Source organism: Labeo rohita, chromosome 7 (assembly GCF_022985175.1).
Source record: "Labeo rohita strain BAU-BD-2019 chromosome 7, IGBB_LRoh.1.0, whole genome shotgun sequence".
NCBI classification, from domain to species: Eukaryota; Metazoa; Chordata; class Actinopteri; order Cypriniformes; family Cyprinidae; genus Labeo; species Labeo rohita.
This window is the reverse complement of record NC_066875.1, coordinates 10,006,127-10,029,219: the sequence shown is the minus strand read 5'-3', so window position 1 is coordinate 10,029,219 and position 23,093 is coordinate 10,006,127. Positions and strand designations below refer to the sequence as shown.

At 35.5% G+C, this 23,093-nt stretch overlaps 1 protein-coding gene across 1 annotated transcript; it reads left to right on the top strand.

The window, feature by feature from the left end:
• The first annotated feature begins 16,690 nt into the window (after positions 1 to 16,690).
• On the top strand, positions 16,691 to 22,972 carry nqo1 (NAD(P)H dehydrogenase, quinone 1). Its single transcript, XM_051113605.1, has 7 exons — positions 16,691 to 16,934; positions 18,921 to 19,072; positions 19,589 to 19,756; positions 19,869 to 19,999; positions 20,095 to 20,208; positions 20,334 to 20,435; positions 22,362 to 22,972. Exons 2-7 carry the CDS (start codon positions 19,069 to 19,071, stop codon positions 22,662 to 22,664), a joined length of 822 nt encoding a protein of 273 aa, XP_050969562.1. The 5' UTR covers positions 16,691 to 16,934; positions 18,921 to 19,068; the 3' UTR covers positions 22,665 to 22,972.
• Positions 22,973 to 23,093: the final 121 nt, after the last annotated feature.

Genomic DNA, 23,093 nt, shown 5'->3' with positions numbered 1-23,093 from the left:
GGGTTGAAATGTCATGACACTGTCAAAATTGAGGGGTCAAGGATCTGTCTATGTAAACTTACCTCCTCCATTTAACAAACCGGAACACACTTTAAAAAAAAAAAAAAAAAGGGCTTCCCCTGAGGGGAAGTGCTTAAGGAAGTTTGTGTCTAAAAGTGAAGTGAAGTGCTGCTTCCCTTATGAAAATTATCCATTGTTTTTACTAAAAAATAAAAGCGCCAGAAAAACATGGTTACTACACTTTTAGGTAGCACTTTAGAATACAGTTCCGTCATAAGTGAATAACATAGGAACAAATGACTAATGCCCTATTAACTTTCTAGTATCTACTATTGACTAACAAGAAATTCTGATTAATGAATCAGTAAGTAATAGTGCTCAGTTGAAAGTGGTAGTTCACTATTAGCTAATCAGTAACTACTATTTTTTCATATCTCCCAAAGAACTACTATATACAGGTTCATAAGTAATGTGAATGATGCAAAATGTATAATTAATTCTAAAGTAAAGATCATGGTAACTCACTAGTAATGACTCAGGTAATACCAAATACTTCAGAAGGAATTACTCATTTTTTGGATCCGTATTCTAAAGTAAAGATCATGATAACTCTGTAGTAATGACTGAAATCATTGTAAGCTATTGAGGTATATGTAAGATTTTGGATAGTAATGACTCAAGTGTTACTACATACTTCTAAAGGAATTACTAATTATTTGGATCCATATTCTAAAGTGAAGATCATGGTAACCCACTAGTAAAGATTCAAGTGTTACCAAAGCCATCGGAAGTATAACTACCCAGAACCTTACAAAAACCTCAATAATTTTTAATTACTTTAGTCATTACTAAGGAGCTATCTTAAGTGATCTTCACTTTAGAATACGGATCCAAATAATTAGTAAGTCCTTCTAAAGTATTTGGTAATATTTGGTAATTTGCATTATTTACATTAATTATTAACATGTATATAGTAGTTCTTAGTAGTTGTCTGTGAAATATGGAAAAATAGTTGCTGATTAGCTAATAGTGAACTACCATGTTCAACTGAGCATTATTACCTACTGATTCATTAAGCAGAGTTTCTTGTTAGTCAGTAGTAGATACTAGAATGTTAATAGTGAATTAGTCATTTGTTCCTGTGTAGTTGCTCATTAACAACGGAACCCACTTTTAGTACAATAAAACTATGGATAATTTTCTTAAAGGGGTCATCGGATGCCCATTTTCCACAAGCTGATATGATTCTTTAGGGTCTTAATGAGAAGTCTATAATATACTTTGGTTAAAAATTCTCAATGGTTATGTAAAACAACACCCTTTTTAGCTCGCCAAAATGAGCTCTGCAAAAATCATCTCATTTTGGTCGAGGCTGCTTTAAATGCAAATTACCTATGTTCGCCCCGCCCCTCTCTTCTCTCTGTGGAGAGACGAGCCTGTTTACTTTAGCCACATTTAGCCGCGTTTAGCCGCTAAACTTGCTAACTAGCACATTATAGGAAAGGTGATCGCAATGATTTGTTAAAAAACCCCTAATACTCACTTCTGCTGTAAGTGAAGCGGGATCATGAATGATTTGCGCGAACATAGACGGATACAGATTGGGAGGCACATTACCTTCACAAACAAACGTAATCTACTGCATCTTCAGCGGCTCAGATGGCTCAGTAAATGACGACCACTACATTCATTATTACATCCAGCAACACAACACCTCAATCGGAGATATTCTTGTCTAACTTACATCCCTGCTCCGGCATCGAAACAAAGAGGGCGGACTGTTGCAGCTGATCTGAGGTAAGACGCTCATGTCAATCAACTATCGTGGGAGCGGCCTCTGTTGGTGTGACCCCACAATGACAGGCATCTGAGAATGGCTCGATTTGAAAAAGGGGATATTATTTTTACAGATTAATTAAAAACCACTGCATGGATTTTTATCATTATAGGGTAGATTTGTACATACACTGCCACAGGCTTCATAATGACACACAATTGCCATGGGGGAAGAAAATATAGTGCTGCAAGATTGAGTCCTAAAACCCAGGAACAAGTTAACATTTGAGCATTTTGGGTTCCGTTGACCCAAAGTAAGTGGATTTTTGATTAAATCCCTGAAATAAGTTGGCTAATTCACATTTACATTCATGCTTTTAGCAGATTGTCAAGATCAGCAGGAAGGGACCCAAATGCAGAGCGAGTGAGACAAACAAATATTTATTGAAAACACAAGTTCAGGGGTGCATAGGGGAAAACGATCTTGAGACAGCTCCAACCAGCAGGAGGAGAATTATGCCTCCAGAGATAGACAGTCTGAAGAACAGTCCCAGTCAGTGGCAAAACCAGGCAGAAGAATGGGGAGACGATCAGAGTAGCAAACAGCTCAGCGTACAATCAGAGGGACAAGACTCAAAGCAGGCCAGTATCAGAGATTAAAGTTTGTATGGAAAGACTGTAATGGCTTTTCCAACCAAACTTGGACTAAATTAATTGTACTTATTCCACAGATAAGTCACCTAAACCCAAATATGGCTCTTACAAAGACACAAGAGAAAAACAGCACCATATAAAGGGAGGAAAGTACAGGAGGCCAGGTGGGCACAATTAAAGAAACAGGACAAGACAAAAGGTGTGTTCGACTTCATGTATGGCTACAGACGGCGATCAACGAGAGCAGCCGAGAGCAGTCGCGGGTGGAGTTGAAAACGGAGGCATCAAGTCGGACACTTTTTACTCTCGTTAGTGAAGCTCTCGCGGTATTTGCATGCACTATCACAGATGAAGTGAATTAAATGCAATATTTATCAAGTACACTGACTTTTCAAAAGCGTTTTCATAAGCAACAGAAACACATTTCATATACTGCTTAATACAGCGCCATCTGAACAAGAATAATGATACAGTGCTGGTCTGTGCTGGTCCTTAGCTGGTTTATGCTGGTCCTTGACCAGCAACATGACCAGCATAAACTGGCAAAGGGCCAGCATAAACCAGCTAAGGACCAGCTTAAACCAGCATCAAAACATACCTAACCAGCATCCCAGCATCAAAACATAGCTACCAGCATATGCTGGTATTTTTACCAGGGTTAAGAAAACTAATTAGATAGTCTTGCATAGCCAAATCTTCAGACTGACAGCAGAAGGTCTGGGAACCTTCTGTTCATGAAGCCATCCCTGTTGAAAAAACCAACATCTGCTGGTTAGGTATATTTTGAACCATGGCTGCTAGCTTAAGCTTGTCCTTAGTTTGCTGTGTGCTGGTTTAAGCTGGTTCTTAGCTGGTCGTGTGCTGGTCCTAATCCATTCCTAAGCAACTAGCTCCTGCTCAGTACCAGCTTAGGACCAGCACATGACCAAAAGAATGTGACACACACATCTCCTGGAAATTCTGTGTAATTCAACCATTTCGTTGACGACTTAGAAACTCCTGAAGTGTTTCCACTTTTGTGTGCCGTACGCATCAGACGTTCAACCAAGCTGGAGATGACACTCCTTCATCCAAGCAGAGATGTCTGAAAGGCAGGCTAAGATATGAGCTGAGACAGTGTGATCAACACATAAATAAAAGATAAAGCTGTCATGGCCAAAATATTGGCACCCTTGCAATTCTGTCAGAAAATGTAACCCTTTTCTTAGAAAATTGTTGCAGTTGCAAATGTTTTGGTACTCACATGTTTATTTATTTATTTATTTTTTTGCAATGGAATCTGATAATTTCACACAGAACCAAAAAATTCACTGGACAAAATTATTGGCCCCCTAACTTAATATTTGGTAGCACCCTCTTTGGAAAAAATAACTAAACTCAATCGCTTCCCGTAACCATGAGTTTCTTACACCTCTCTACTGGAATTTTTGACCACTCTTCTTCTGCAAACTGCTCCAGGTCATTCAGATTTGAAGGATGCCTTTTCCCAACTGCTGTTTTGAGATCTCTCCACAGGTGTTCTATGGGATTCAGATCTGTGCCCGGTTGCATAAAGAGCCTTAAGTTTTTCCCTTAAGTATGAAACTTAAGGCATGATTTCCCCTTACCTAAGGGGATGATTTAAGGGTGTTGCATATAATCCCTTAAACACTTCCCTTACTAAAAGGGAAACCGTTAAGTGTTTTACGACAGCGATTCAAGGTTTGCCGTTAAAAAAATCTATTGTTGCTATGGACACGTTATTTTGTAATGCAGATAGTGGTGTAAGTTTTCACAGAAAACAGTATAACACGGATAAGGAGAACAAAATATAAACCAAATATAAACGAGAAGGACCAAGCGAGACGGAAACTCAAACTGATAATTGACTCAAAACGAAAAATTCTGAAAAATCATTTTATTGAGTTTCCGAGGCGATGTGAACATTATGAAGCGTATGTTTCATTCATACTCGAAGCCGGAGGGCGCTCATGCGCTGAAAGTCCAATCCGGACTCATAGAAGTGTTATGATGGAATACAGCAGTAATCGCTGCAGCTAAACTGAAACGTAAACACAATAAACACACGATTGCGACAATATACGGTTTATGTGTGTTTTTAAGTTATCTCCAGGTAATACGTAGGAAAATACAGGAATAAAATATCGAATATAAATTTGTTCTCGTGTGTGACGGACTCTTGTTTGAGGTATTATGTGTGAATGTAATTTAATCAATGGTTATGTGTGAATAAATGCCTAAATTAATCTGTTTAACATATAAAGAGTACGATCGTGGATTGAATCAGCGCGCTGTTTAACACTTAAGGTGACATTTTCCATACCTTATGTTATACTTAGGGAAATGACAGCTAAGGGGTTTTATGCAACACTTAAAGGGGTTTAAGGGATACTTAATAGAAATTCTAAGGGTCTATGACGTTTCAACTAAAGAAACCCTTAAGTGACATTTAAGGGATATTTTATGCAACGCCCTTAAGTGTAAGGGAAACATAAGGGCGATCTTAAGGGAAAATTACACTTAAGGTGCTTTATGCAACTCCAGTGCTTTGTTTGTAACCATTTCTGAGTGCTTTTTGAAGTGTGTTTTGGGTCATTGTCCTGCTGGAAGACCCATGACCTCTGGTGGAGACGCAGCTTTCTGACACTGGCCACTGCGTTGTGCCCCAAAATGATTTGGCCATCATCAGATTTCATGATACCATTCACACAGTCAAGGCATCCAATGCCAGAAGCAGCAAAGCAACCCCAAACCATGTTTGACCGTAGGGACTGTGTTCTTTTCTTCGAAGGCCTCATTTCTATTTTCGTTAAACAGTGCCATGATGTTATTTACCAAAAAGCTCTACTTTTGTCTCATCTCATACGTTCTCCCAGAAAAATTGTGGTTTTGTCACATAAGTTTTGGCAAACTCCAAAAAAATTGGTTTGGAAGTTAATCAGGGTTTTTTTTATCCACCATTCAGAAAATCTTTAGTTGTAATTTTTCATTAATTTTGCTCTTCCGTCAACATCCAGGGAGGTTAACTACAGTGCCATGGGCTGTAAACCTCTTGATAATATTGCACACAGTGAACACAGGATCATTAAGATCTGTGGAGATGGACTTGTAGCCTTGAGATTGTCCATGTTTTCCCACAATTTTTTCTCTCAAATCTGCAGACAACTCTTTACACTTCTTTCTTTTCTCCATGCTCAGTGTGATCCACAACACAAAGGTTGAGTCAACTTTTCTCCATTTTAACTGGTTGCAAGTGTGATTACTATATTGCCCACACCTGTTACTTGACAGGTGCGTCAAAATACAACTTACAGGAGCATCAATTACTTCAAGCAATTACTTCTTACAATTTTGACAAGATGCCAATAATTTTGTCCAGTCCATTTTTGAGTTCTGTGTGAAATTTTTATCAAATTTGACTTTTCTTCTCTGTTTTTTGTGTGTGTGTGTGTTGTTGGAGTGCAAACAAAAGCAATAAGCATGTGAATACCACAACATTTGAAATGAAACAATTTTCTGAGAGAAGTGTTGCATTTTCTGACAGAATTGCAAGGGTGCCGATATTTTTGGCCATGACTGTATATCATCTGCATAGCAGCGGTAGGAGAAGCCAAGTGGTATTATGACCATGCCCAGTGAGGTTGTGTAAATGGAGAAAATAAGAGGAGTTGACACTGAAACTTGAGGCACCCAGTGATCGGCTGATGTGACTTATATACTTAAACTATAAATACACAAATTAAAAGTATATTTCTATTTCAGCAGTACTTTAGTGCAGCTGGAAAAGTATACTAAATGGCAGCAGCTATTTGCACTAGAGGCTATTTAAACTAAGTGCAAATAGCAATAGCTGCTATTTGCATTAGAGTCTATTTACACTAAGTGCAAATAGCAATAATTGCACTACATGTAAATAGCAGTTAGATTTTAATCAAGGTACCAATCATTTTGACAAGTCAATTTTTGAGTTCTGTGTGAAATTTTATCAAGTTCGACTTTTCTTCTGTTTTTTTTTTTTTTTTTTTGTTATTGTTGTTGTTTTGTGTGTTGTTGGAGTGCAAACAAAAACAATAAGCATGTGAATACCAAAACATTTGCAAATGAAACAATTTTCTGAGAGAAGTGTTGCATTTTCTGACAGAATTGCAAGGGTGCCTATATTTTTGGGCATGAGGTTGTGTAAATGGAGAAAGGAAGAGGAGCTGACACTGAAACTTGAGGCACCCCGTGATTGGCTGATGTGACTTATACACTTAAACTATAAATACACTAATTAAAAGTATATTTCTATTTCAGCAGTACTTCAGTGCAATTTGCTGTTTGCATTAAGCCTATTTACACTAAGTGCAAATAGTGTTAACATTTTATATTGATAGTCCACTTTAGACATTCTACTAACAGTAAGTAAATTTGCAACTGCATGTCAACTAGTCATTAGAGTATTAGTAGACTGTCTGTTTAATATCTTCTAACACTCTTTTAAACTTTGCAAGTTCATGTCAACTTATTCTACTAACCCTAAACTTAACCTTAACAGTCTGCTCTGATAGTTAGTAGACATGTAGTTGCAAACTAATGAGAATTAGTTGACATGTAGTTGCAAAGTTAATTATAGTTAGTAGAATGTCTAAAGTGGACTATCAAAATAAAGTGTAACCCAAATAGCAATAACTGCTATTTGCACTACATGTAAATAGCAATTAGATTTTACACTAAGTGAAAACAGCATATTTTCTTAGCGATAGATGCTATTTACACTAAGTGCAAATAGCAAATGATTCTATTCTCACTAAGTGAAAATAGCAGTATCAGCACTTCAGTATTGTATTACACTGTTATTGTATTATCTGCACTTCAGTATTGTAGTACATTATAAAACAGTGAGCAATAACAACGTTTAAGTTTCAATTTGAATTAAAATTATTAAATGGATGCCACCTTACTGGGACAATAAAGTCCACCCTACACCTACCCTAACTCTACCCAATACTTTATTTTCAACTTTTTGATTATTTTCTCAATTTTTATTGAAAATAAATGCCTTATGAGATTTGAAAATGAAGAAAAGTGCTAAAAGGCAGATTCTAACCCGCACTGTTGCGTCAAAAAAGCCTGCGGCACACACTTTACCATCTACGCCACTGGAGCCAATGATCACTTGTGATCTTTTGTAGTGATGACTAGCCCAAAAACACATTAGTGTGTGTAGTTAGTGTAAACAGCCTCTGCCAACAAGGCAGACTCTTTGCACATTGAGTAAATAGACATTTTGATACTAGATACCACTGATATTTAAATAGATTTTTAATACATTGAAATAAAGTGTACTACTGCAAAAATATAGAGGACTTTTATTAGTATATTTCTTAACAGTGTGCTTTGATTTAAAAATTAATTAAATGTTAGTACACTTTTATGTAGTTATCCTTAGTTTAAATTAAATAGATTTTATTTAAAATATATTAGTAAAAGTTATAATTACATTTTCCCAATTGTGCTACTAAGTATACTTAATATAAATACACTAATTAGCAATAACACTTAAACTCTCAGATAAAATACCAGAAATGTCGCTAAAGTAGTGTATTTATGGGCTATATATATAAACGATCATTTAAAGCCTATTGTATGTTTTATAAACAACAATATTAGCATGTATTTGACAGAAATTCCTGGATTGTCAGCAAGCTGACTATAGCACGGTAAATGTTTGTATGATTGACAATTAGTAGGATTTTATTCTTTCCGACAACAAAGCACTTGAATGTGACAAGCTCGTGATCATGACTTCATAAGTGGGAAACAGGAAATTTCCGATAGCATGTGAACATTAAACTGTTATGCTGCCTCAGTAGCATGTTCGAAATCAGTTTAATGAGGAGCCTTCGTGCGTAAACGATGTCATTGCTTGATAAGGCAGCGAGGCAACAAGTCAGCTGCCTAGGTTTTCAGATGCAGCCATGCATTCTGAGTTCTTTATTACGTTCAGGTGTGTCTTGTTAATTATCCTCATTTGGTCTGTGTATTTAAGTTCCTGTCTGTTCAGTTTCAGTTTGCCGGGTCTTGTTATAAGCCTTCCCTCTGTCTGGATTTACTAAACATTTATAGATATAGATTTGTCTTCATTGTCATCTCTGTGTGTGTTTAACAGCAGTAACCGTGACACCTGTACGTTACTGTGCTTAGACTACTATAAATGCACTAATAGCACATGATTGGATTATTCATTCATATATGTTTAGATGCGTACCAAAATTCACACCTTAACAGTATGTATACTTTTAGCATGAAGTGCTTGAAGTGCTATATTTTTAATGTGGAAAAAGTGCTACTAATGACATAGTAATAGGGTACATGATTGTACTATTTAAAGACACCATAAATATAGTTAAAGGAGAAGTTCCAGAACAAAAATCTACAGATAATTTACTCACCCCCTTGTCATCCAAGATGTTCGTGTCATTCTTTCTTCAGTCGATAAGAAATTATGTTTCTTGAGGAAAAAAAATTAAGGAAATATCCCCATACAATAGACTTCAATGGTGCCCCCAAGTTTGAACTTCCAAAATGCAGTTTAAATGCAGCTTCAAATGGCTTTAAATGATCCTAGCCAAGGAACAAGGATCTTATCTAGCAAAAAGATTGGTCATTTTCGAAACAAATTGACAATTTATATATTTTTAACCTCAAAGGCACGTCTTGTCCAAGTCTGATTGAACTCTGTTTTTTTTTTTTCGGTTCAATACGGTCAATACAGTTAGGGTATGTTAAAAAAAAAAAACATCTTGTTTTCTTTCAGAATCATCCTACATTGCTGCAGAAGTATCGACCCAGTTTTTATAAAGTGAACATGAAAAGAAGATTGAACGCCCTTTAAAAAAAAATGGTAAAACAGCGATGTAGGACGATTTTGACTTTGAAGAAGAAAACAAAACGGTTTTTCAACATACCCTAACAGTATTGACCCGGATTACACAGACTACACATGCGCTTTGCAGAAACGAGACAAGACAAGCATTTGAGGTTAAAAAGTATATAAATTGTCAATTTGTTTAGAAAATGACGATTGTTTCACTAGGTAATCCCCTTCTTCCTCGGCTGGGATCGTTTATAGCCCTTTGAAGCTGCAATTAAACTGCATTTTGGAAATTTAAACTTTGGGGCACTATTGAAGTTCACTATATGGAGAAAATTCCTGAAATGTTTTCCTCAAGATACATAATTTCTTATTGACTGAAGAAAGAAAGACATGAACATCTTGGATGGGGGTGAGTAAATTATCTGTACATTTTTGTTCTGGAAGTGGACTTCTCCTTTAAGTATATTATAGAAAGGAAATGTAAACATAATTACAATACATTTTAAATTAATTATTTAATCTATAATAAATGTGGGCAATACATTAGAAATACATTTAGTATATTCATTATATATTAATCTTATATTTTAAATAATAAGTGTATTTTCTGTGTATGACAAGTAAGAGACTATTTTGACAGACATTGAGAGTATTTTTATTTTGAGAGACAGAGGGAAAACATGTAGGAGAAAGAAAGCGCAGGTTGCATGAAAAAGCAACAGCAGCACATCTGACTCTCCCAGGAAGTTGCCCAATTGACCTGGGGTGCGTTTCCCAAAAGCATCGTTAGCCAACTATGGTCGCAAGTTCCGTTGTTACCAACATAGTTCAACGATTCAGTGTCTCCGGAAACCAGTTCAAACAAACATTCGCAAACAGCGTCACAAACTTACGTGGTTGGAACTACAGCTCTCGACCTGTGATTAGAAGCACAGTTCCTTGTTAGTAAGACAATTTATGTGGGCTCAATAAATTATGCTCTTGGGCACAGTAAGCAAGCTAAAATGCAGTACAATCTATATCTTTCACTCGATCTAAATATAAATGCATTTTAATCTATGTATTTTTAAGCTTCATCTGTAAGCGCCGTTTTTGAATAGTGCCCATAAATGCCTAAAGGCCCGATCACACCTAACGTGTTTTTTAGGTCTGAAAACATGAGGTGCACCACACTGCCCTTTTTTTGGTGACTTTTAAAAAAGAGCAGTGCGTTGCGTTTTTTTATGTTCTTGGGCAACCATCAAATCAGCAGTCCTGTCAGTCTAATCAAAGGATTATAGCACGAGTGCTCTAAAATCTTTGGTTTTTGCTGTTAAGTAAACTGTCATATTAACAAAAAAAACTTTTAAAAAAATACAGCTCCGGGTAACCCGCGATAGACACCAAAAGTTTCTCCTCGATCACTGCAGTGTCTCCGGACTTTCTAAGCAACGGTAAACGGCAAAAACGCGAGGTGCCCGGGATGCATAAACAGCATGCATAACGCTCACTGCCAGTAGAAAACAACTGAAAAAATGTGCCTTTCACTGGAAAAATGCATTTTGTCTGAAAGGGAACCCGTCTGGCGAGATACGTCGTTGTACGGGAAACACACCCCAGGTGGATGGTACATAGCAACAAGTTTAGCAGGATTAGTGACAGTGATGGCAAGGCATTAAAAGGAGATGTAATTGCCTGGTGGAGAAGTCATCAGCAGCTATCTACCCCTAACGAATGGAAGTGAAATGTAACAACTCACACGAGGAGGGTTGCCGCTTGCGCTGCTGCTTAAGTATTGTTTGGTAATGAAGTAATGCCACACTGATTATTTCAGCAGCTGAGCCCACCTACCTCATTAAAAGTCCAAAGCATACAAAGTGTAAACTTAAACTTCCACTGAATAGCTCTTAAAATAGCATGGGCCGATTTCATCCAAAAAATCATCTATGTAGTGTCAAGATGCAGCATTCCAAGACTCGTATAAATCATATATGTCAAACATGTTTGACATTGTGTGGTTGTACAGCTGAAACTTGGCAGCCACAAACATGTCAAGAATGTAGAGTAGGCCTTTCATTTTCACTGCACAACAGAGCATGGCAATTCTTCTGAGATTAATACAAGCTCAAATCATTTTAACATTTATTCTGCAACATATATTAGATTAGTATACCACACATGTGATTTTACATGTCTTGAAAAAGGTGGTTGCAAACAAGTGACTAAATCGGACTACAGAAATTGTTGAGGACATTGTCACACCACACAGGAAAACTCATCTAACCACCTGTCCAAACTATTCTAACTCAGATTTTCCATTGTGTAGAGATGGATTATCTTAATACACAGCAAACAATGATATAGACAGAACATTCAAAGAAGAGTAAACAAAAAGTAACAATGCCTTTATTTATTCTGTTTTAAACTGATGTGCATCATTTGTTCTGAGACTTAGTGTTGTTAAATGTGAAAATATTAGAACTTTTAAGTGTTCTTCTTCATTTTTATTTGTTTATTTCAAATAATAATTTATCAGAACACATTTAATTTGTTCATGATAGTTGTTAATGCTCTCTAATGATATTGAAAGTTTATTATAATTACTATTACTATATTTTTAAAATATATCAAGGTGGCCCCTATTTCTGTTGTTTTGTTTGTTTGTTTGTTTGTTTGTTTTTTCTTTCTCCGCTGATATTTTAATGTTCATTTGTCTGTATAATGAATGTGTTGTAGGTCTGTGTTTTATTTTTCTGTGCTTCTCCCTTATTCCCACCCTCTTCACTTCCACTTTTCCACAGCTTTACACACCAGTTTCTGGAGCCTTGTTCAAACCTGAGGTGTGAAAGGCCAGTGCTGAAACTGGGGGGGTTCATAACACTTTAAATAAAGTTTCAAAGAGTTGTGAGAACTTAGCGGTGGTGACACTGACATAAGACACAAATCTTGTGACTGTAATGTTGTTCATTTTTAGCCAAACCAGCGTTTCACATCTGCCAACTGTATTTAAGCTTTAAAATTCATAAAAGTTCAGTTAGTTTGTGAAGATTGTCTTGATGAAAAAAACATGTAAGTATTTTTATTTTTATTATTAGGATTACCCCCTTGAGATGTACCATCTCGTTTTCGAGGGGGTCCCAGAATACAATTAAAGAAGTACCGTCTTTACATGATATAACACAAGAATTACTTTTAGATTTAAGTTTCTGTCTAGAACCAAAAATCATAATATAAGACTTTGTTTTATTAAGTACTAATTTATTGTGCAAAAGCCAATCTTGTAAAATATTAAAATTATACTGAAGAGATAACTGAATTTGTAAAATATCAGAATTAGATACATATATGACGATGTCATCAGCATAAAGTTGAACTTTACAGTTATTGGAAATTAACAGTAAATTATTAACATAAATAGAAAAAAGAAGCGGTCCTAATATTAAACGCCTCTTTGTCGAACCAAAAAATCGGACTTACTTCCATTTAATACTACACACTGTTCTCTATTATGCAAGTATGAATTAAACCACCTAATTGTATTTTCAGATAAACCAATAGCATGAAGTTTATCTAAAAGTAAATATCGATCAACTAAATCAAAAGCTTTCGATAAATCAAGAAAAAAGTAAGAATCTGTAAGAATCAGAGGCAAACTTTTGTTAGTCACAGAGCTTATTTTCAGCAATAATATAAAAGCCAATGGAAAACGTTTTTGTCATTTTGTCAAGGGAACCAGGGCAGTGGCGGAACTACAGTTTTGGACGTGGGATTGCCAAGGCTATCCATAGACCATGAAGGAAAATGTGTAGGGGAGAGTGGGGTGCAACACTTTGAGTGGGGCTTTCTCCATTTGTCTGAATTCATTTGAGCTTATTTTTCCACATTAATTTCACACATCTAGTACAAATATGTGGTCTTGTTTCATTCATACAGTTAATTCCTTTTTTATTTACCCCAAAAGAACGGAAGTGACAACATGCCGCAAATGGATGCGTTGTAATGTATGCAGGGCAAGTTATAACATGACTAAACACAACTACTGCATAGCTCAAAACAATGTGAGTGAACAGATAAGGAAACAAAGTTAGAAAAAAGTACTACTGGGATACTGGGAGGGGAGGGAATGCGTAGTAGCTCTTTTGAAAGGGTATGGCCCACGAATGCCCCCTCTTGGCACCGGACTGAATCTACCATTTTATATTCTTTGATTTGTTCAATGTGTGATGATAGCCATACAGATACTAATGTAAGCTCCATCATTTATATTCTGTATAATGGTTCTTGCATATCAAAATAGTTGGTCTGCTGTCTGAATGACTACATTGTAAACTGATTAATGACGAGCTTAAGTCTCAACAGATGATTACTCTTAGTTGTCTTACGTTCTCTATCCGGAATTGCAAGCTTATTTCCTGTGTAAACTGATAATACCTACAGGCAAAACACCCACATAAAGAACTGAAAAGAAAAAACAAACAAACAAACAAAACTGTCTGTAAACAGTGCAAATGTAAAAAAAGGAGTAAGGGCAGCAATATATATTATTATGTTTTGTATCTCTCTGTATTAAACATAAACTTTATTCAGTCCGCAGAAAAATTCATGTATTTTTTTTTTTTTAAATAGGCTATATTTTCACAATCTTTCAGCCTGGACTCATTATGTACATTCACACGATGTGAGACAAATAAATGTGCTTCTTGTGCAATGTGTAATCTTATTCTTCTGTATCTTGCAACCAGCGTTAATGTTCTCTTAATATTAAGCCTTAATATATTAACAATGTGCAGTGTAAATGCTTCTTTCTCAAGAGGTGTAATGAAACTTCAACTACCAGCAGCGAATGCATTTTTGAGGTGGAAAATCAAACAAAGTACAAACAGAAACACACCAATTAAATAAAATGGAACAACAATGGTTAAAATTAAAATTAAAGGGCATAACAAACATATGTTAATTTTATGCACTGTAAAAATAAGTTTCACTCGTTTCAACTTAAAAACTTTTGTGGCGGGCCTTAAAATTTTAAGTTATATCAAATTAAGTCAACTCACGATTTTAAATCTTGTCTAGTGTTGAATTGCTTTATTGAAGTTCATTTGACGTTGACGTTATTTGCTTTCAAATTTACATAAGTTTCAAAGTATTAAATTAAGTTTAAAAAGTTTTAGCATTAATTTTCTAGTTAATTAATAATTAATTTAGTAAATTAATTATAGTATTATTAGTACATTAATAATTTTGTAATTATTTATGATCATTTAAAATTTCTGTATTTAATTTATTTTAAATACAGATAAAAAAATGACAGCATTTGTTTAAAACATTTCAATTAAAATGATTTCTTTAAAATGAGCATTTCTTTCTGGCTACTTTGTATAGGTTTCTATGTACGTACTGGCACTTCTGTTTGGGCTGAGGCTAGAATTTAGCGAGTGTATATATAGATATATATATATATATACAGTACTGTGCAAAAGTCTTAGGCCACTAGTATTTTCATAAGCTAAAAAATGGTTTAAAGTCAGTTAAAGTCTGTCTTTTGCTGTAGTGTGATCGTAATAATCCAGTGAGATTTTTGTTTGCACAAGGAGTCTGACAACAGCGAGTGCTCTGCACAGAGATCTGATCTCATCATCATCCAGTCTGTCTGGAATGACATGAAGAAACAGAACAAACTCAGACAGACTAAATCCAGAAGAACTGTGACAAAGTCTCCAGGATGCTTCAAGAAACCTACCTGCAAAGCTGCAGCACTGTTTAAAGTTTTAGGCACTTGTGTAAAAATGCTGTAAAATGAGGATGCTGTCATAAATAGATTTTCTTTATCAATTACCTTCTATTAACTAAATGAAATCAACATTTGGTGCGACCATTCTTTGCATTTACAGCAGCTTTTGCCCTAGGTGCACTTGCGCAAAATTTTTCAGGTAGCTTTGCAGGTAGGTCACTTGAAGCATCTTGGAGACGTTGCCACAGTTCTTCTGGATTTACTCTGTTTCAGTTTGTTCTGTGTCTTCATGTCATTCCAGTAAGACTGGATGATGATGAGATTAGATCAGTGTGGAGCACTGGCTGTTGTCAGACTCCTTGTGCAAACAAAAATCTCACTAGATTGTTACAATTAATGGCAAACAGAATGTTTGGAAATGTAAACCGATATTTTTTACTGACACACTACAGCAAAAGATAGAAATAACTTACTTTAACCATTTTTTAGCTGGTGAAAATACTAGTGGCCTAAAACTTTTGCACAGTACTGTATTTTTTATTGTTTTTTTGGAAAAAAATTGGTAAAGTATGTTTTTTGCTCAAACAAAACAATTAAGTAGCGTCACAACTGAGGTTAAACCACTGGAGGTACATGGATTACTTTAATGATGTCTTTCCTACCTATTGGACCTTGAACATTGTTGCTGGCAATGGAGGGACATAAAGCCCTTAGATTTTATCAAAAATATTTTCATTTGTATTCTTAGAATCAACAAAGGTCTTACAGGTGTGGAACGACATGAGAGTGAGTAATTAATGACAGAATGGGTGAACTACTGTATCTCTTTAATAGGCCAAACCACACTGACCGGTGGATCTGCAGCTCCAATCGCAGCGACAAATGCTTCCTTGTTTCCTCGCTCCTACATCTTCCAGCCCATCTAATGATAGCAAAATAGGGGGAACAGTCATTTAAAATGTTGGCTTATCTTTTTTTTTTTTTCTTTTATGCCTTTTATTAGATAGGACAGTAGCGAGCAGACAGGAAAGTACTGGGTTGAGAATAGGATCGGCAAAGAACCTCGAAACAAGAATCAAACTCGGGTTGCCGCGAGCACAGTTGTAGTATATGTCGGCGACATGTTGGCTTATCTTAATAAGAACTAGTTTATACACTTTATTTAGTACAGAAATGCAAAACTTACCCGTCATCCAGTCTCAGACTCACAGTCAATGTGTGCCTGTAAAAAGAGAAAAACAATTATGTAGGGGAAAAAAAAACCTTTAAAGTGGTTCATATGTTGCATTATATTTAGATATAGTTTATACTATTTATTTGGTACAGAAATCCAGTCTCAGACTCCCAGTGAAACACTGCCTATAAAAAGAGAAAAACAATTTTGCTGAATTTTGCTGTACTTTCCAATAAATGCAGGCTTGCTGAGCAAAAGAGACTTAAAAAGAAAAAAAAAACATTACAAATCTGTTCAAAAACTTTTGACTGGTGCTGTACATAATAATGCAGCACTCTGGTTTGTATTTCATAGGCCTACTCGTTAGGTTACATTTCTATTACATTCATATTGTAAAAAGGCCACCGCTGGCGTTTGCTGATGAATTTTATTCTTTATTTATAGTCTTCCCTCACTATGACAACACAGCATTCGCGGTTAGACCAATCAGCGTGCAGGCAGGAATCCGGCTGCACGCTATCTGCCCTGCGGTTACACATCTGGCAGCACTGTTTGGGTAACTGAATAACTCCGGGTTATTGGTTTATTTCGAGTCAGACGGAGTGTCAGAGACTTTTTAAAAAGTGAACAATTTAAGTAACGAGCCTGTCTGATTTGGTGAACTTTGGTGAACCGGTTAAATAGAACGATTCGTTCGCGAACCAGACATCACTAGCCAGCAGAGACCAGGCAAAACTGACAGTGTTTTGCATAAATGCAAAGTGAGTGCTAAACTGTTTTTATGTATTTTTTCGCAATGTTTGCTCATTCGCATGTCTGAAAAATGTTTATACAATCGATATTTGTATATTTCTGCTAGATTTTACCTGTTTATATAAATGTTATTCTTTTAAAGTAATCGTTCAAACGTCATTTTTATTGTTGGGTGTTTGTGAAATCTGTAACTTTATGGCTCAAGTAAACAACTTGGTTTGCGCATGCTCAGATATAATTCCCAAATGTATTCTCGTTTCATTTATTTACAGATTGCATGCTTAGTTCAAGTGATTATTAGAAATAATTTGTAATGTATTGTTCTTTCTGCGTAGATAGAAAACTGTATATGTCTGTATTGTAGCTACGACGCGTTTGTACACTATACAGATAAAAGGTAGACATATTACATTTTTTTGTATTTTTATTTTTTTCTCTCAAGCACTCATTGACCCCAAACCACAATGGCAGCTGGGGCAGCTTTATTGTCAAAGTATGACACCTAGTGCTTTGAAATAAAACAACACAATTTAACTGTAAATGTCTCACAAAAATCTACAGTAAGTAAAAATCTAATTATAAATACAGTATTAAACGGCTTTTTTTTTTTTTTGGCCCTTTTTTTGTCTTTTTGTTTCCCACTTCAGCAGTGTTCCTGCTTTGTTGTCATTCCCCCTGTTCTCTAAAACTGCATTATTATCATGCACAGTTTCTCTTCTTAAGTAAATTTACCTTGTTTTAAGGATGTTTATATATTTTACAGGAAAAACATATATACTTGTATGTATTTTAAAACTTTTTTGCAGTGCTGTTAAGCCTCTTGCCTTTTCACCTAACAAGAAATGGCTACGCTAGGGTGTGTTTCGTTAAAGATTGCCACACAATAAAGTGTGGCTATGGCACTGACAACCTTGTGAGGCAAATATAAAAAAAGTATTCTAGCAGGACCTAATTAAAAATATACATACAGGTAGCCAAAGAGATAGTCATGACAACAGAAATTTTCAGGTACCACGTGATGAGACTCTGGCTCATATGACACTTATTGTTCCCCTTTGTGGGACTGGGTTTTAGTTGCATTTACACTTAAGGTTCAGTTACAGTGTGACTAAGCTAATGTGCCACAAACATTCAACAACCGTTTACACCACACCTCTGGGTCTCTGGCTTCTTTCATGCTCAGTTCACTTGAGAGATACCATGTAAAGATACCAACCTCCTTGACAAACCAGTTTTGGTGTTTTTAGTGTTATCTAATTTCTGTCTTATTTTTACTTCTTGTAATACGCTAATAGATTTGACATCTCCCAACAGAAAATTCTTGCCTTTGTTCTTGTTATAATCAGCTGAAACTCATTATACATTTGTTTGTGAAGTGCTAAAATCAACAATTTAAACTATTTTTAAAACAACATTTGTAGATGTAAAAAAAGAGCATTAGGTAATATGTGAACTGAAGTTTAATGACATTTGTTAGCGTTCAAAAGTAGATTAACAAAAGCTTTTAGTCATTGTATAATTTCTGTTAGAATCATTTGTAGATTGTACAAGTGCATGATGATATAAATTGAACATATAGTGACATCTGTACACACTAATGCTTTGTTAAGCATTATGTAATGTTTGTTAATGATTTATTAATGAAACGTTTAATCATTGTAAAACGTCTGTTAAAAATAATTTGTAGATTTTTTTAAAAGTGCATGATCATATTGAAAGTTTGACATTGTAATTTACATGAAATAATCTGTTAACATTAAGTAAGCTTTAACAAGCACATTTTCTCACGTTTTTAGATATTTGAACATATATTTACTAATGTTTATGATTTACTAATGAAAGTTATTATAAAGTGTCACCACCATGTCACCAAAGTGTTCTGCATTCCATTAACAATGCATGCAACTAGACTGTCACCAAGATGTCTTGTCAGATGTTGTTATACTACATCAGTATATCTAGAATGACCAATCCATCATCCCACCCACGTACAGGTTATATAATAACAGTTACTGAAACCTGAGACACCACTTCGCACGCGAGGGCTGGCACAAGCTTATAAGAGTAGCTCGTTGGAAAGCTGAAGACTTTACATTCTCTCCTCCATCCCGGTGCAGAATTGGAGACTGCAGGCAACGAAAAATGGGTGAGAAATTTAATTTTTGTTTTAGATTATTTAATCAGTCAGTGTTCCACTGTAAATTGATTATAGCATTTTGTAATAACCATATACAGTACATCTGTACGACTTTCTTCTACAGTACACAAAAGAAAACATTTTGAAGAATGCTGGTAACCAGTTTTGGTGACCATTGTCTTCCATTTTATTGACCCTGTCAAAAAACACAAAGAAACAATTCTCAAAATAATATTATTTTATGCTCTACAATACAAAGAAAGTCATACAGGTTTGGAACGACATTAAAGTGAAAGAATTTTCAGCAGACAAAGCAGCTAGGTCAGTGCCCCCCGCTGCTGAAGAAATTGCTGTATAAATACTGTATATTTACCTAAAAATACTTGAGCCTACAGTATATACCTGTTATTGTTGTTACAGTTACAGGAAATCTACTGTATAAAGTGCCACAACCCATCCTGTGGGTAAATGATCTCAAATACCAATGAACTTTTTCTTTTTTCCCTTGTGTATTTATGTAAACAGCACAGAAGACAGCACTGATTATTTATGCCCACCAGAATCCTGCCTCATTCAACGCTGCTGCACGGGATGTAGCGGTTCAGGCGCTGACAAAGCAAGGCTATAAAGTCCTAGTGTCGGATCTCTATGCTATGAACTTCAAAGCCTCAGCTACTGCAGAGGATGTTAAGGGTAGGTATTTGCTGAAAAAGTTCACTCCTTAAATATCATATCTCTGTACTCTGCTTGAAAAGAGGCACTGCAGGTGCAATTAATGACCACTGTTTTACTGTAATTATTGCAGGTGATCTGAAGAATCCTGAGCACTTTATATACAATGATGAGATGATGGTTGCTTGGCAAAATGGTCGATTAAGTGATGACATTGCAGAAGAGCATCGTAAGCTGGAGCAGGCAGAGCTGGTTATCTTTCAGGTAATAGTTTCCCAGTGGTGCCTAGTTACACATGTCGAAGTATACATTTCACTTTGATCTCAGAAAAAATAATTTGATTTGGAATATCTTTGCAGTTCCCTCTCTACTGGTTTAGTGTACCTGCCATCCTGAAGGGCTGGATAGACAGAGTCTTAACTCAAGGATTTGCCTTCACCATGCAGAAGTTGTATGACAACGGCGTTTTTAAGGTCTGAATTTTTAGAGCCAAAGCTTGTTTTGTACGCTTGACATGCTGATTCCATGTAAAGATTCTGTTTTTGTAATTCTAATGATGATCATATTTAATTAAAATGTCATCCACCCTTCACACCAGAATAAGAAAGCCATGCTTTCATTCACCACTGGGGCAATCGAGTCCATGTTTAAGCCCGATGGCATCCATGGAGACATCAATATTGTACTCTGGCCTTTACAGGTGAGATAAAAGTATTTTGCTTGGTTTTTTGAAATAAGGAGCTAAATGTGCTAGTTTCATAACCTAAACAGGCTAGTTATTCAAGAACAAGAACTGCAAGAACAAGAACAAGAACTGCAAGAACAGCTTTGTGCATTTGGAATCATTATGTATTTAAGGGATCAGAGTTGAATTCCGTAATAAATCCACATGGGATGTGGGTTGCATGCAAGTGTTAAAAATTACAGGTAGGAAAGATGGACATGGAGCAGAGCTGCTTGAGCGGCATGTGTGTGACTGTCATTGGCTGATGCTATGTGACTTGGATGGTACACTGGACAGTGGGGGAGGGTGAACATGGGTAGCTGTAGATGTCAACATGACAAATGATAGCCCATCTTGTATACAAAAATGATTACAGGAATACAAAAAAGAAGGGAAGACAGGAAACCAATGGTTTTGCAAAGTCCTGTCTAAGGATATTCTTAATAATGAAAAACGAGTGGTGTGATTCTAGGAACAGGTGCTCTGTCGAGCTCATGAAAAGTGATCTGTTTTGTATTTTAAATTTTATTGTATTTTATTATTATAATTATTATTTTTTAATTAATTAAAATTTTTAACTTAGAATTAAAAAAACACTTAAAAGGACACAAGGACACAAAAGGACTTATTCACTAATAATTGCATGAACTTTAAAGGCGATTTTCTCAAAATGTAGAATTTTTTTGCACCATCAAATTCCATATTTTCAAAAAATTGTGTCATGGCCAAATACTGTTCAATCCTAACAAACCACATATCAAAGGAAAGCTTATTTATGATGTTTAAATCTCAATTTAAAAAAAATGACCCTTAATGACTGGTTTTGTGGTCCAGGGTCACATATTTACATGCACTGGAAAACTAACAGAACATTTCTGCCAAATTTCCAACATGTGGAAACATGAAAAAATGTCTAAGATTAGTAATTTGTATAACACACACCCAGACTAAGCCTAGACTAGGCTTTCTACACAACCTTTTCTTTAGCTTTTATCACTCTCAGCAAAACATATATGTATACATTTTTACATTTTAGCACAGAAGTTATTGATGACTAATGATTTTTGTGTAAAAATATAGTATGCAGATTTTAATTAAAAACTGTGACATATGCACAATTAGTGAATAAAACCCTGTAAGTCAGTTTCTCATTATTTCTGTAGTCGCAATTTTAGTGCTGTAATTTTCCAAGGCAAGAATTGAGACATAAACAGAATTGTGCAATTCTGAGAAAAAAAAGTCAGAATTGCAAGACATAAACTTCTTTCTTGCAGTTCGAAGTTTAACATATTGAAATTGTGCAATTCTGACTCATTTTCTGTGAATTCTGAGTTCACATATTGCAATTCTTTTTGTCTGTGTGTTTATTTATTTATTATTTTCTATCATGGAATAAAAATGAAAAAGATCATTGTAACTTTTTTCCTCACAATTCAGACTTGTTCTCGCAATTGTGAGTTTATATATTTACAATTCTCCATTTGTATCTTGCAATTTCTGTATTTATAACTTGCGATACTAAATTTGATATCTCACTATTTGAAATGTTTTTTAAAAATGTCTCTAAAATGAGCATGAGCAGCACAGTAGCATGGATTGTGTGAATGAGTCACAATAGTTTCATATACACTATGTACGTATGCACTACGTATGTACTACGTAATCAACTGTATCCACTTTATTTTTCAATGCGGAAGTAAGCTGTTTTTTTGGTAATCTGTGAGACTTCCGGTTGCGAAATAATGAGAAGAAAAAAGTGCATAAGTACGCAAATTGGGGCGCATCTAATGTACTTTACAAAGAGCCTGTCAATGTATATGAAATGACTTATTTAAGAAATTTTTAACTTGCACAAGTTGAAATGTGTATTAAAAACAGATTATATGTTTTTATTAAATACAGAATGGAGTGCTGCGTTTCTGCGGGTTTCAGGTCCTCGCCCCCCAGATCTTCTGGTGTCCAGCACACTCACCTCCAGAAGTGAGAAGTGCCATGTTAGAGGCATGGCAAGAAAGGATGAATGGTATATTTGCAGAAAAGCCTCTGTCGTATGCTCCGACCAAATACTTTGACCTTTCCTTCCAAGGAGGATTTTGTCTTCGGCCAGAGATCAAAGAGGAGTATGCCTCGGAGTCCCATGGCATTACCACGGCACAACATTTAGGCAAACTGCTCCCTCCAGACAACCAGACCAAAGCTAAATAAAGCTAAAGGATCCAGTCTCACAAGATAATCATTAAAGAAATTAATTGGATATATAAGGAATTTTTAGGAAGTTTTAGATTGAAAGGTGCTTAAAATAAGATTATTATACCATCAGCATATAATATATTATGTCATTTATGGCATATAACCAACATTACCTACCAGCAATAAACATGAAATGAATGTGACTATAACACTTAATAAATGTAATATTTTTACTGGTATAGTGTAGTATATTTTCATGAGCAGCTGTACTCATCTTGGTGTCTTATTTAAGTAACTTATCTAATAAAGATTCACAAATTATACTGTTTTGTGGATGTTGTGGATGTGTAAATCTCTCTCTTTCTCTCTCTCACTTTTAATTATTTAAATCTGTGCCTTTTAATGAGCTCATACTCATACTCATGTTGTTCTACTCATGTTCAA